At 43.2% G+C, this 15,764-nt stretch overlaps 1 protein-coding gene across 4 annotated transcripts in view; it reads left to right on the top strand.

Annotated features, from left to right (window-relative positions):
• The window catches only part of INPP5A (inositol polyphosphate-5-phosphatase A), a 234,576-nt gene that overhangs the window by 53,770 nt on the left and 165,042 nt on the right, over positions 1-15,764 (top strand). For all 4 annotated transcript variants that reach the window (XM_033149334.1, XM_033149337.1, XM_033149335.1 and 1 more), the window contains exon 3: positions 13,561-13,661. In XM_033149334.1, coding sequence (XP_033005225.1) covers positions 13,561-13,661 — 101 coding nt within the window. The remainder of the gene's footprint in view (positions 1-13,560; positions 13,662-15,764) is intronic.

The raw sequence follows: 15,764 nt of genomic DNA, 5'->3' as shown, positions 1-15,764 counted from the left end.
TGTGTGTGTGTGTGTGTGTGTGTGTGTGTGAGAGAGAGAGAGAGAGAGAGAGAGAGAGACCCAATTATTTATTTTCCTGATGGGTTTCACGGGCCCTCAGTTCATCTAACCCAGTGTTTTTCAACCACTGTTCCGCGGCACACTAGTGTGCCGCGAGATGTTGCCTGGTGTGCCGTGGGAAAAATTGAAAAATTACTTTATATATAGTCAATATAGGCACAGAGTTAATTTTTTTAACATTTTCTAATGGTGGTGTGCCTCCTGATTTTTTTCATGAAGCAAGTGTGCCTTTGCCCAAAAAAGGTTGAAAAACACTGATCTAACCTGTAAAACAGCCTGTAGCAAAAGAGCTTCACAAAATGTGTTAAGTTAGTGTTTTAAATCTGAAAGATCTTTTGCCCTGCCTAAACTGAGAGCTGTTTATAGTGTTTTAATGTACACTCTTTCTGTGCTATTTGAGTGTGTGACCTTGTGTGCTGCTGGGTTGGTTAGTAAGTTTTGTTTTAGTTTGAGTCTCTGGCAGTCACTCCCTCAGAGATCCCTCTTCAGTTCAGGTGGAAAGGCTCGAGCAGAGTATGACTGTTGAATGGCAGGCAGGGTGTGGAGGGGAAGGACAGATGAACTCAAGTTTTATCATACTTGGGAAGGCAGCCAAGCCCTGTGTGTGACATCATGGAAACTTGTGGTATCCTGTGTGTGTAGAGCAGCAAGAAAATAAGTACATGGCCCACAGAGGCTTCTTTTCTCAGAAGAATTTAAGCTTCTGCAGAAGCAAATGGCACGACACAGTAGGCTGGTTTTAAGAACAGAGTGGTTGGTGGGCTAATAAGCTATTTCTCAGGAGATAGCTCTGGATTTATTTATTTTTTTAAAAGAGAAACTCGGAAAACAGGAATCTCTGAAAATTAATTTCCACCCGTTCCCTTTCGCTAGGGGGAATCGTGAGGTGTCAGATGAACTAGGCTGAGTAATTTTGCTTTCCAGACGGAGGGAGTCTATCTGTGTACAGCAGGGATGGGTCACTAGAGCTGGCTCACAGGCCAGACCTGGGTTTTCCTACCCTTGGTTGGCCATTTTGACAGGGCCTGCCCACTAGGCAATCACCTGGGATTCCTATGGTCCCAGAAGACCCATTTTTCCTTTGTAATACAGCCAAGCCCAATAAGCTGATGTTGCCCCCAATCAGCTGATTGGTGCTGGCTTTGGTCTCTTTCCAAAGCTGATAGGCACTGACTTCAAGCTCCACTTTCTGCTACATTGTGCTCCATGGGGAACTCAGCTGATTGGTGACAGTTACAGGCCACATACTGTTGTCCAGGTTTTCTGCGTGTGGATGCCCATTCTCTGCCAAAGCACACAAAAGGAAGAATTTCCCCAGCTTTTTGTTTTGTTTTTGTTTTATTTATTTGTTTTTATTTCCAGACATAAATAACAACAAATAAAGTATTACATATTCCAAATAAGAGTTCCAGAATTCATACATATTTCATCATGATATATCTTTTTTGTGTACCATATATATTTCCCCTCCCTCCTACTCCCCCCTCAGCTTCCCCTCGCCCATGTGTGATCTCATACCTGATAATTCCAGTTATTGTTACATTTCCAGTTGCATTGTTTTTAAGTACGTCTATTTTTTCCATTCTGCTAGTGTCGGGATCTTATCACCTTTCCAGTTTTTTGCGATCAGCGATCTTGCCGCCGCTGTAGCATATAGTAAAATATTTTTCTTATTTTTTGGAATACTTTCTGGTTAAATTCCCAACAGAAATAAATCTGGTTTTTTATTAAAGGAGAATTTTAGTATTTTCTTTAATTGTTCATATATTTCATTCCAGAAGGGCTTTATCCTCTTACATTCCCACCATTCATGAAGAAATGTACCAACCTCCTTTTTACATCTCCAACATATATTCAATTGTTTCCTATAAATCTTGGACAGCTTTATTCTGGTGTAATATACCAGCGATAAAACATTTTTATCATATTTTCTTTTATCGTGGAGCGCACGGTGAAATTCATTTCATTTGTCCATAATTTTTCCCATTTCTCCAATTCAATTACCTGACCTAGTTCTCTTGCCCATTTTATCATAACCTCCTTTGTTATCTCCTCTTTTAATTCCCATTCCAGCAAGAGATTGTATAATCTAGAAATAGTTTTTTTTCTGGGCTGGATCAATTCACTTTGCAATTTAGATGTTCCTAATTCAAATCCTTCCTTTTTATCTTGCCTGAATCTTTGTACCAATTGGTGGTATTGTAACTAAGTGGTACATACATTCTTTAATTCATCATACGGTTTTATTTTGATATTCTCCTCGACTGTTGTTAATTCATAGTACGTAGGCCATATCATCTCTGTATTCTGTTTCTTTATAGCTGTTGCTTCTATGGGTGACATCCATTTTGGTACTTTAGGTTCTAGCAACCATTTGTATTTTTCCCATCTTTTATATAATGGTTTTCTTATAACATGATTTAAAAATTCTTTATGTATTGCTACTTTATTGTAAACCAAATAGGCGTGCCATCCATATCTATTATTCCATCCCTCTAAGTCGAGAATTTCAGGATTGTTTAGGGTGATCCAATCTTTTACCCAGTCCTAGACAGACCGCCTCATAATATAACCTAAAGTCTGGGAGGCCCAAACCTCCTCTTTGAGTTTTGTCAGTTAACAGTTTAAACTTTATTCGAGGCTTCTTGTTTTGCCAAATAAATCTTGAGATGTCTTTTCTCCAAGTGTCAAAACAATCCCCCTTTCCTATTATCGGTATCATCTGAAAAAGGAACATTAGTCAAAGAAAACTATGCAGGGGACATTAATGCAGAAGAAATGCCCTAGTGGAGCATGATCATCTGTGCTTCCCTGGCAGGACAGTGCTCTAAAGCCCCTTTACCTGTTAAGCGTGTGAAGGGGTCTCCTCGAGGACAAAGGACAGCAGGGACCTGCTACTGGCCCACCATGGCTTCTGTGGATTTCCTCCTGAGAGCCAAACATTCAAAGTGGATGCCTGCAGAGGGGAAACCTAACCGTAGTCGTTTTTATTAAACCAAAGATAGGGAATTTACTTATTCATTTTAAGGGGGCTAATCATTTAGAAGGGTTTGGAATGTGCCCAGCCTATCTCTGGAGAAGAATGGCTCCATACCAACAACTGTGGAGGCTGTCTTTTATGCTTTTTGTGTAAATGAGCAGTGAAGGGAGAGCAGATTATGATGTAGTAGAGATAAATACTGTGCTATACGCATCGTAGCATGAGCCACATTTAGTTTGTGATTTAATTCACCCTTGATACAGATTCCTCTACTGTTAGCAGGCTAGGTTACATGATGTTCTGTATGGAGCCTTCATCCTTGTCTCTTTTGCACACACACCCTTCTCTATGGGGTGAGAGTTCTTAGTTCAAATGCCCACCCTCCCTTCAGTTGATCAACTTTATCTAGGTGAAAGGGGGAATTTCCACGTATCGAATATGTGTTCCTAACCCCTTTTCTCCTTCTCCCTTTGCTGTTGAAAGCAGAAGAGAGTCCACCCCACCCCCTCAACACCCCCTCATAGAAAGTAGTCATAGAGTACAGTGAGTAGTTGCTTAGATATTAATACTGGAAATCAAACAGGAACTGTAAGTCTCTGCCCATATTTGTGTACACACAAATATATCCCTCTTCTTTCAGTAAGTATTATAACAATGCAAGGTTGCCTTGTGTGGGTGCCAAGGTCTGCCACTTGGAATATGGGCTATTGTTTGTTTGACCTGGCCTTCTGGCCCTTTGTTGACATTGAGTTTTCCTGAAGAGATACAGGGCTTCTGCCGTACATTTATTGTTCATATTGCCAGTGGACTGATCCAGTTGGCTAGCAATACACTTCTTTCTGCTCTCATACCTGCTGATTCTTGATGCAGTACCATTCTTGTGGCCTTGCGTTGTCACGTACAAAGCTGTCAGTTGCCTTCAGTTTAGTCTTTTAAGACTGTACGTAGATTTCGGAGGGCAGGGCAGGGCAGGTGGACTGGTACACCTGGCTTGATTTGGATGTGGGTGGAAAGATCAGATTTCCCCAATAGTGGTTGGTGCATTTGAGAACTGTGTTGACCTACCAACCCCCACAAGCTCCATCATTGTGGAGCAGGAGGAGGATTTTGGCCAGGAGAGGGCAATGCTGAACTCTGTGGACAATGTCACCCCCTTCTCTTCATCAAACAATTTGTTGTTTCAGGACTTGGGCATGGTCTGATTTGCAAATGGTTCTCCCTGCCTAGCTACTGTTCTCTTTCTTCTGACTCTTATATCTAATTGTATTTTTTCCCCATTTGGGGTACTCTTGTGTGCTTTAAACCTTTTTCTCATGTGCACATTTGTCTGTGTACTTACATCAGGATTTTTAAAAGAAAGGATTCCCATTTTTCTATTTTCCATTTTGCTTATTTAGATGCAAATGCATGAAAAAGGTGGTTTTGTGGAGCTTACTGAAACTACAGCTCCTTGAAGATGACAGGTGCAAAGAGCAGTTTATGCATTTTGCCTGGTATTAGTTCCCCTCCCAGCATTCCCCTCCTTGCCCCCTTCTTAGTTTGCAGCCGTTGTCAGCATGTAAAAGGATGCTGGCCTCCTGCCAACTAATAGCTGGAATAACAATTGTGCTGTAAAGAATTATTACCTCTAGTTTCTGCAGGTGTAAAGCATGCTTTATCTGATCGTTACTATTTTTTTTCCAACATTGGAAAAAGAATTGTTTGCATTTTCTTGCTAACACTTTACTGATTGTATTATGACTCGGGGCATATGAGGCACAGGAATAGGGATCCCCTTTGTGACTTCAAGGGGTCAGTAATCAAGAGCACACAGAGAAAGTAGAATAAGGTTATGTGAAGAGGAAGAGCAAACAGAATTGTCTGAACAAGTAGGTGGCATTTACTGTTGGTGGCGTGGCAGCAGCAGATTACTGAGAATCACCTAATTCAAATATGAGTAGACTCATGTGCTCTTGTTTGTACTCCTTACATCCTGAAAGCTGAGAGGGCTGTTCTGGAGAAGAATGCCTTCCACTGTAGGTTTCAAATCCTCTTCTAAGGTTTGGAGAGCAATAAGTATGCAATCCACTGAATGCAGCCTCCCAGACCTTTCTGTCTGGAGCTTCCTCTAGGCCACAACCATCATTGGCCCTCCTTTGCACCACAAATGTTTTTGCCTGGTTGGAGTACGTCCTTCAAGTCCAGTAATGCTTCTCACTTGCCTGGATGAAGGATGCAGAGCCATGTGTGCAGAAGAAACTAGTCTCCTGTACATTTATGTCACAGACTGGTTGGACGCGGAAGAATTATGTGGGGAACCAGCTGGGGAACCCCTAAGGGAAGAAGACTCTGAGCCAGGAGAGGGAGGTGGGAAGGCTGGGAGAACTTGTGACAGAAGTCCAGAACCATAGGCAGAAGCTGAAGCAGAAGAGGAAAGGGACTAAGAGGCAGAGACAAGTCTGGCTGATGAAGGGGCAAGGGTGTATCCCCTTCCTGCTGCAACAAGCTCCCCTCCCCCCTGGTCTCCCAGAACCAGGAGGGGCATGAAGAGGGTGGAGGAGAAGCTGGCTGTACACAGCTGAAGTCTCAGATTGCTGGCTCGCTCCTGTTTACAGTAAAATTTCCATTACTGCTTGGTCCACTTTTTCTTCTGGCATTGCCCACAGGGACATGTAGCCTCCGGAAGGCTGCCCAGCAGGAAAGTAGCCTCTGGAAAGTTGCACCCCGGGTGCATTGTCTTTTTAACTCTATATAGTCCAATGTTCACTTCCTTTCCTTAACTCGGATCCCTCTTTGTTGTGCTAAGTTTCGCTGGCAGTTGTGATGCATTATGTATGGCCGTGTGCCATACATGTGCCATAAAACCTTTTAACTATTACTCCTTCCAGTGTAAAGTCACAGTAATGGACTTGCTAGCCTTTTAAACCTTAAGGGGGTTAATATCCTTTACCAAACCCCCCCCCAAACAACAGCTTTTCTTTTCCCACTTAAACTAAGGTTACCATATTTTTTTCAATGAATCGGACACTTTTCAACTTCAGTAGGAATGATAGGATTTTGTCAGGGGACTGATTTGTAAATCCGGGGACGTCTGGTAACCTTAACTTAAATGCAAGTGGGGCGGTCCTGTCGCTCAATGGCAGAGTACTTGCGTTGTACCGGTATTAAAGAGGCACCTGGATCTGTTCTGGGAATCTGCACTTTAAAAGATCAGATGGGATGAGATGCAAATTGCCTCTTCTTCAGGCTCTGAATAGTCACTCCTGTCAAAGGACTTGAGTCAGTATGGGCAGATAAGCTTTCCAGGTAGAGAACAGCTTTGTATATTCCTCCATCCACAAACCTGACCTTCATTAATACAAACGGTAACCAGTTTCACTGAACTCACTTAAATGCCAGGTAACTAAAATATAATAAGCAAGTGTAAGAAAATGTTTGCTGTGGAAGCAAATTGAGGTTCGTTTGAAATCAAGCAGGATTTTATGAAATAGCAAATATTGGCTGTTTACCCAACTAGTCTATGAAACTTTTTTTTTTACATCTCTCAAATGATACACATTATTAAAATACAAGAGTGTTTGCTAAAACAAACTTTTGTGACCACCTAATGTTTCGGTTTAAGTCTCGTTTTTCTTGCCCTAAAAAAGCTTTCCACTAGAACAGGGGTGGCCAACTCCCAAGAGACTGCGATCTACTCACAGAGTTATAAACTGGCAGTGATCTTCCCCCTTTTCTGGGGTTCAGGTCAAAGTTGTTGAGGTGCCTGGCAAAAATGTTATGCTTTTTTTTAGGGGAGCCAAAGTTGTTGAGTTTCTTTGGGGGGAGAGGGTGATCTACCAGTGATCTACCACAGCCGTCCAGTGATCTACCAGTAGATCATGATCTACCTGTTGGACGTGCCTGCCCTGGAAGTATATCAAAGTTTGCTTTTGTGTTTTAGACAAAGTGTACAGAACTCCTGGTAATCGTTTTAAGTAGCTCCATGAAACATCTAATGAAAGCACCATAACATGATTGTTCAAATTGAGCAGAGCACGGCCACTATAATGGCAACTTAACGGCCGGCCGTTGCCCAGTTTTAAAAAACTCTGCGCATTTATGTTTCATGGGGTGTGAAAGAAGGGCTTTGCACCTTTATACAATATGCATGTGTGCTTGGGCCCAGGGTCTTTTGCCTCACCATCCCCACTACTGACTCCCGGTTGCTACTCAGCTTACAAAAAAAAAAAAAAAGTGTCCCCGGATTCATTGAAAAAAATCTGGTAATCATAATTTAGTTGGTATGGGTTTCATCCACTGCTGCCCTTCCACTCGAGCAACAGATTTCTGTTTGCACAATGGAGCTTCTGCATCTTCTCTCCCCCGCACCCTCAAATATGAATAGATTTGAGAAGCACGCAGGAAGAGTAAAGGAAAGGGAAGTTCTGTTGTTGTGAGAGGATGACCACCGGTGCTGTCAAGTATCCCGTTTCCCCCGGAATTCTCCCTTATTTCAAGCAGTTTCCTGCTGCTCTCCCTTATTTTTTATTTCCCTTAAATTTCCTGTTTTTAATGGAAGCAGCTCCTCCCCTGCTGGCCAGCCAGGGACTGGGTGGGAAGACCTCGCCTACTTGGAGAGAAAAGCCTCAGCCCTCAAAGCAAGTGGGAGCCGTTTCCCGTGCTTACAGGGGGGTGTATTCCTCCCTCTGCATCAGCCCCTATCTGTTGCCGCCGAGCCCCTCAGCCGGCCAATAGAGTTAGCTGGTGGGCAGAGCCTGGCTGCCTTTGAGCAGCTGCTGCTTCCTGTCCTGTTTTGATGGGATCAGACAAGAAGACGATGGGGCTCCATCGCGCGGAGCACATGGCTGCCCTCCTCTTTGCTGGCTGCCCTCCTCTTTGCCCCGCTCCGAGCCCGAGCCCGCTTGGAGTTTACATTGCTGCTTCACCCACTTTTGCTTCTGGCTCCACCCACCACTGACATGTGACTGTCCCCGGGGATAGGTGAGACTGCTGATTGATCCCTTATTTTCAAAACCGAAACTTGACAGCTATGATGACCACTTGGGCAGTGTTGGATACAGTACACTCCCAAGTTTCTTGCATTCCGATCAACAGGAAATAAAGTGAATCTTGCTTTCAGGTGTGAGTTATATATGGTGGAAGGAACCTAAATGAGTCATCTTTCCAATCACCCCCATGATCCCCCCCCCAAATCACAAATGGTCTTCCCTGCTCTTCGGAATTCCCCAAGCATGTGTGGGTGGGCGTTAGTTGAATAAACTATTGCTACCTTTCTCTTCTTAATGAATTCCAATGGCCTTGGTTTGTTGTTGTTTTTCCCCAAGGCAGAAAGCTTGCGCCTGAATATTGAATAAAATTATTTGCCTAGACTAGACTTTCAAGCTCAATGCAAAACACCTTCAGTTGGTTTAAAAAGAAAAAGAGGTTAACTTGGCTGCAATAAACAGTAAAACATCTTTACATTTCTGTGATTGTCTCTGGCTTAATTGTGTCCTGCTCTTGCCATTGACCTGATGTGATTGATATTGGTTGTTCGTTTTAATGTGCTGCCAGCCCCTTCACCGCACAGGTAAACAGTAGATGGCTCTTGACCTGCTGCTGACTGTTTGGGGTCAGATTCAAATGATATTCCTGCCAAGTGGCATGCTTTCTGTTACACTTACACACACACACACACACACACACACCCCTTATTGATTAACTCATTAGTTGCTGGCAGGCACTTTGCTTTAATGAGTTTATTTCAAAGTGATGGATAGGGCTACCTCTTCTACTTTTTCACTGTGACCAACTTGCTAAGCTGCTAAGGACATGTTTACTGTGTGTTTTGCATGGAAATGCTGTTTGTATGACTTGGTTTTGGGGGTGGAGTGGAAAGCATGTTCTTCCTTGAAACCCCTGAGCAGCAGCTTTAAATTTGGATGGAGGTTTTATTTCCAGGCGTCTTGCATCCCCCCCACCACCCCGCTTCTCACGTACATATAGTATGCGCTGGAACATTAACGTTTATACTATATAGTGCAAAGCTAGATTTGAGTTTTGGGCTTTGGATATTAATTTTGCAGAGGGGGTTTGCTCTTTCTTCCATTGTGGCATTTTCCCCCTTTTCTTTATTCCACTCATCTATTGTTGCGTGTTCAGACCCAGAGACCTTCCCTCCCAAATAAAAACAAATTTGACTCAAATTTTAGTTTTGGTTTTTGGCAGAATTTAGGTCACAGCTTTATTATTACAGAAAAGTGAGTGGTTGTACAGGCTCTGGTTCGACTAGCTCCCTACACCGTTGCAGGTAGCACTGACCCAGAGCTCTATCATAGGTTAGCCAAGGGTGAACGCCTGAGGTAGGTGGAAAGCCTGGGAACAGACTCTGTCCACTCCCCCAGATGTTCCCCTAGACTCAGGCACGGGCACAACCACTTCTTGGGGGTTGACCAAACCACGTTGAGTCCCTGGATTCCTTTAACGGAATACCCTTCACATTGGCAAGACCGTTCTCCCATCCCTACCACATGAACCAGTGCCTATCCACAACCTTACAAGTTGTGACGATTTGCTATGCAGCAGGCGAAACCCAAATGGCAACAGCCAGTCAGCCAAGTGGGGAAATTCCTGCCATGCCCCTGTCCCAATGACAGACGACACATGACGGCATAGCAAGGTTAATCACAAATACCCTAAATATAGGGAGAGGTGGGCGGGGGCCGAAAGAGAATCTCTTGGTCACGTGCAAGGGATAAAATAGGTCCCTCAAACCATTTAGGCTGCACCCCATTGGTCAGATTACATCCAGCAACGAAGGACCTACCAATCGGGCGTTGTGACTATCCAATAGACCTACCCACAAGCAGGAGGTTGGTCTCCAGGTCTCGCCACAACACCTCTTTTAGGGAGGTCACACTTTATCGCAACCTTTCCCCACATAACGGTACTCTGTTCTTTCCTCCTAGCACCCCTGTCACATAAGTGGGGTTGAGAAACAGTGACCCGGTTCATGCCTCACATTAAGTTAAAGCATAGCTTGGCATAAACATGTAAGCAGACTCTGGAAGACAAAATGGTTGCCACTTCGCTCCTCCCTGGTCCTTTTGCTGTTGTTAACCTATAGTTTGCTTAGCATGTTGTCCAAAACCAAGGCTTGTGGTTTAGCTCTCTCGAACAAGCCACCACTTGTTAACAAGGTTTGTCCTGTGATTTATGCAAGGCCCTTGCAGAGCTGGTCCGAGGTCCAAGGTGGGAGTCTTGTTAGAATAAAGTTATAAACTCAAACAAAAAAGCAACTAGCCCCTGGCGGGGGCCCTGACCAACATAACCCTCTGAGGCCTGGGGCTTCTCCAGAGGATTGGGGGGGGGGGTGAGGGACCATGCAATGTCGTGTAACATTCTCTGAATATTGAGGGGGCCCGGTCCCCTAATGTAACATATTTGTGGGGCCGAAACTGCCTCGGCCCCTATGAGTCAGCACCTGTGGCCTTGGGCAAGTGTACCCTGGGTTCAGGACTCGTGGTTAGTTTGGGAGAGCTAAGCCATGAGTCCTGGGTCGGGCTACATGCAGCAGCAAACTATGGCTTAGCTCAGCGCGACGCTGCAGCAGAACAACTGGGGAAGACTGACGTGGCTGCAAATTCCCCTCTTGAAAGGTACTTGAACTGTAGAACTCTGAAGAAGTGTGCATGCACACGGAAGCTCATACCAAGAATAAACTTAGTTGGTCTCTAAGGTGCTACTGGAAAGAATTTTTTAATTTTATTTCGTAGATTGAAAGTTGGTACACACGTCTAAAGCCATTGTGACTATTAGGAAAATCTGTTGCTGTGTCATTTTTATGTTTCTCATTCAAAGCTTTGGAACCTGAAATCCACCTCCCAATAGCAGTCAGCGCTCCAGACATACATGCAGTAACATGGCCTTAGCGCTCTCAGTTCCTACCCTTGAATTGGAGGAAACAGGACTTGTTTTTGCTGCCAGGGACAGATCCCTTGGTTGCTGAAGAGTGGAAAACGCAAAACCTCTTAATTCTATCTTTAAAAAGCCGCCCCTTAATATAACCACCGAGCTAGAGTTGTAGGTCTTTTTAAAGAACTTAACATTTTAACTTTCTGCAAAATGTGGACTTAATTATAGTTTATAGTGTGATTCCCCCCCCCCCCCCAGCAAAGGTCCTGTAAGGGGGCATCCCACATAATTGCCACTGTGCATTTGCGCTCAGGGCTTCGGTTTCTTTGCTTGCCCTGTCATTTTATTTCTTAAAATGCAGCATTGCCACTGCAGCATTAAAAAAAGCACGTACCAAAATTCACAGTGGGTGTGCCGCTTTCTTGTGGGCACAGAGTAGACTCGAGCCAAAATATTACATCCACGGTAGAGTATTTCTCTGTGGCGTGATTAGGCAGGAAAAGGGTCCAAGGGAGGATTCTTTCTGCATTTGTCTGAAAGATTGTGCTGGGTTTGTCGACCGTGGAGGAAATCCTTAGCACATTCAGCTAAGCTGAACATGTGCCGAATCCCCTGTCAGGTTGTTGCCTCATTGTGTGACAGTCAGGGGCAGAATTTGGCCAGAACAGGGACGGCAGGGCTAGTGCTGGTGCTGACCTTTAAAGCCCTAAATGGCCTCGGCCCAGTATACCTGAAGGAGCATCCCCATTCTCATCGCTCAGCCCAGATACTGAGGTCCAGCTCTGTCGTGGAGGCCACCCTGTGGAATGCCCTCTCTTCAGATTTCAAGGAAATAAACTATCTGACTTTTAGAAGACATCTGAAGGCAACCCTGTTTAGGGAAGTTTTTAATGTTTTATCGTGTTTTTAATATTCTGTTGGGAGCCACCCAGAGTGGCTGGGGAAACCCAGCCAGATGGGCGGGGTATAAATATATTATTATTATTATTATTATTATTATTATTATTATTATTATTATTATTATTATTATTATTATTACAGCCCAGTTCTCCTTGTTCACTGTTCCCACATCTCCGCTCACAGCCTCTGGATCAGCAAATTCTACCAAAAATTGGGAACCTGAGCTATGATACCTCCAGCGTCTTGAGGAAAGAGAAACTATGGAACTCCCTGCCGCAGGGAAACCACTGTGGCTAAAAACCTGGCGATTTCTAATGAGGGATTTGATAGCCACCAAGAAAAGAGTACCGTAATTGTCGAACTATGTCATAATGTTCTGGGCGAATCATGACGACTCCATCTCATCATTTCGTGGCTGTTTGGCCTCATTATATTTGGGCCCTAAGGACAGAAATCCCTGCTCTAGCCTGCTGAACAGGGAAATGGCAGGAGTGCAGGCAATGAGTCTTTGTCATTGCCAGGTTATAAAATCATCCTGCCATGGACCCCCACAGTTTGTGCCACATGGAGCTTGTGCTTCAGGTGGGCCATCCATGCTTCACTGCATTGTTGTGGTACCGTCAGTCAACTTGTAACAACGCTCTCCTGGGTTATCCCACAGGAAACAACTTTTTTTAAAAATTTTTTTATTAAACTTTATTATTTTAAAAACATTCACACAGTTCACACAATTCACATATTCAATAAATATAGTCTCAAGATTAACATACTATAGAGAAAAAAGAAAACTAAGAAAGAAAGAAAATAAAGAAAACCAAAAGCATAACAAAAAAAGAAAAAATACAAAAATTACAAAAAAACTAAACTAAACAACACAAAAATTAACATATTTTCCAAAATTTAAAACCTCCTTGTTGTGAAACAAAAAGACTCCCAATTAGTATCACTGTAAATATAATTTTTACCCAAATTTTTCGCACAGTTATAAACTTATTTTTCCCTTCTTTTTATCTCTTGACTTTTTTATCCTTTCCCCTCTCCATCATAAAACACCACTCTCTGAGGACCTGTTGCCAACATCTTCCACAATCTATATTAAGAATAAAAGCCATTTAATCTCATCTCACTATCTTTTCTTCTAAGACTGATCCTAACTGTGTTCAACTTATTAAGGCTTTTTTTTTATAAAAAAAAATTTGCATCATGTGTTTTAAGTGGTATTTCAGGGAGAGAAAGGTGTACTGCTTTTCTGGTCACTCGGAAAAAGGGAACATTTTGTTCAGTTGTCTGCCAGTGTAACACAGAGTCAGTCCATCCTGTTTGTTTTCTAGTTATGGCTTCAGTTCCATGCATGATTAATGGTGACAAATGTGCAACAGGCATTATTACTTCTTTGTCCATAAATCTGCGTGTACAGTGTAAGGACGGCTGCTTCATAGGTCTCATTTTGCCACACACTTCCTGTCTGTGTAGCAAAAGTGCAACGTATGTAAGCAGCCCAGCTGCAGAACCTAGAAACCTTGAAGCAGTATGCCTCAGGAAAATGTTTTGTCGGGGGTTTGGCCGATGCATCTAGTACATTTTGCAGATAAGAATTCTTACCAAAAATGCTATTGTGACCAGAAAAGTTGTCGTGCAAGCCATTACCCTGAAGAACATTCATTTCTACTAGTCTTGCTCAATTTGTGTAATTTTTAGAAAGGTGACAGTGCTCATGCTTCCCCCCCCCTTCCTCTTTCATTTTACAGGTTGTACATACGCACAAACCGCACTTCATGGCGTTGCACTGTCAAGAGTTTGGTGGGAAGAACTATGAAGCATCCATGTCTCACGTGGACAAGTTTGTTAAGTAAGTAACGAGAAACGATGGGGTTCCAACCTAGACAATGGCTTGTGCTTTGAAGTCAAAATGCCCCCCCCTTTTAAAGCAAGTTATTTCATGTCTTCTTCAAATTACCACTCCATTCACCACATGTATTAAGGGGAGTGGGTGGCGCTGTGGCCTAAACCACTGAGCCTCTTGGGCTTGCTGATCAGAAGGTCGGTGGCTCAAATCCACACAACGGGGTGAGCTCCTCTTGCTGTGTCCCAGCTTCCGCCAGCCTAGCAGTTCGAAAGCATGCCAGTGCAAGTAGATAACGGGAAGGTAGATGGCGTTTCTGTGCGCTCTGGTTTCCATCACGGTGCTCCGTTGTGCCAGCAGGGGTTTAGTCATGTTGGCCACATGACCCGGAAAGCTGTCTGCAGACAAATCTCGGCTCCCTCGGCCTGAAAGCGAGATGAGCACCGCAACCCCATAGTTACCTTTGACTGGACTTAACCATCCAGGGGTCCTTTAGGTAAAGGTAAAGGGACCCCTGACCGTTAGGTCTAGTCGCGGATGACTCTGGGGTTGTGGCGCTCATTTCGCTTTACTGGCCAAGGGAGCCAGCGTACAGCTTCCGGGTCATGTGGCCAGCATGAATGACTAAGCCACTTCTGGTGAACCAGAGCAGCGCATGGAAACGCCGTTTACCTTCCCGCCGGAGCAGTACCTATTCATCTACTTGCACTGTGACGTGCTTTCGAATTGCTAGGTGGTCAGGAGCTGGGACCAAGCAACGGGAGTTCAGCCCGTCACGGGGATTGGCACCACAGACCTTCTGATTGGCAAGTCCAAGAGGCTCAGTGGTTTAGACCACAGCGCCACCTGCGTCCCTTTGACGGGGCTTAAGCATCCAGGGGTCCTTTACCTTTACCTTATTAAGCATAATAGAAAATTCTTTCCAGTAGCACCTTAGAGACCAGCTGAGTTTGTTCTTGGTATGAGCTTTCGTGTGCATGCACATACCAAGAACAAACTCAGTTGGTCTCTAAGGTGCTACTGGAAAGAATTTTCTATTTTGTTTCGATTATGGCAGACCAACACGGCTACCCACCTGTAACCTATTAAGCATGTGAGCCTCTAAAAAACTTTAAAAGAAGAAGAAGAAGTTTGTAGCACCGATTTGGCTTTCAATTATAAGTCATTTCAGTGATTTGGGCAAACGGATCTGCCTCATGCCAGGTAAGGCGTTTTCTCAATCTAGCCAGAAGTGGCTTGCTTTGGCCTTTTCCAGCAGGACTCTTCTTTCTTTTTTTTTTTTAAAAAAAAGGTTTTTATTATTTTCCATTAAAACAAAGAAAAAAAACACACAACATAAACATAATAAACACCATAAAAGCACAATACATAAATGCAATAAAAACAATAACAATATAAGCAAACATAAAGAAAAACATATACAAACCTTAACCAACACTTATCTTTGTAGTTTTCTTGTTACAATCTTCTCTATTCAGGGGACTTCCCCCGTTCCCTCCACTGTCTTCAAAATCGTATATATGTTATAGGTAGCTTTATATCTTATTCCATTAACATTTACCATATTTCTTGATGCACTTAACCTTACTTAATCAAATATAAATCGTAGCTTAAACACCAAATCTTAAAATACTTTTTAACAATTAGATCATTCACACAAAAAAATTTCTTTTAAACAATTTTATCTAACATAAACCTGCTAAAGCCGATCTTCTGCTTAATTCTGCTCAAATATTCAATTTTACAGATTTAACTAAATAGTCTTTAAATTTTTTCCAATCCTGTGACACCTTCCAGCAGGACTCTTCTTATGTGGGAAACCTGGTATGTTTGATTTCATCAAGTTCTGATTTTGTTTTTAGTGACGTGTAACAGAGAGAGAGAAAGAAGGAAGGTAAACAGGGGGGAAGTTTCTTTTTTAATGTTCCATTAAAAGAAAAACGGGAGTGATTTTTTTCCCTGGGTGAATGGATATTTCTCAGGGCTTTCTGCATCTCATAGTATATGACATGAAACACTAGTTCTGGCAGAAATGCATTTTAAAAGATTTCCTGAGCAAACATGGCATGCTGTTTAAAGTTCTATAATAATTGTAATGATGTTTGATAT

The sequence above is a fragment of the Lacerta agilis genome, chromosome 5, assembly GCF_009819535.1.
Source record: "Lacerta agilis isolate rLacAgi1 chromosome 5, rLacAgi1.pri, whole genome shotgun sequence".
NCBI lineage: Eukaryota > Metazoa > Chordata > Lepidosauria > Squamata > Lacertidae > Lacerta > Lacerta agilis.
This window is presented reverse-complemented; position numbering and strand designations above follow the sequence as displayed.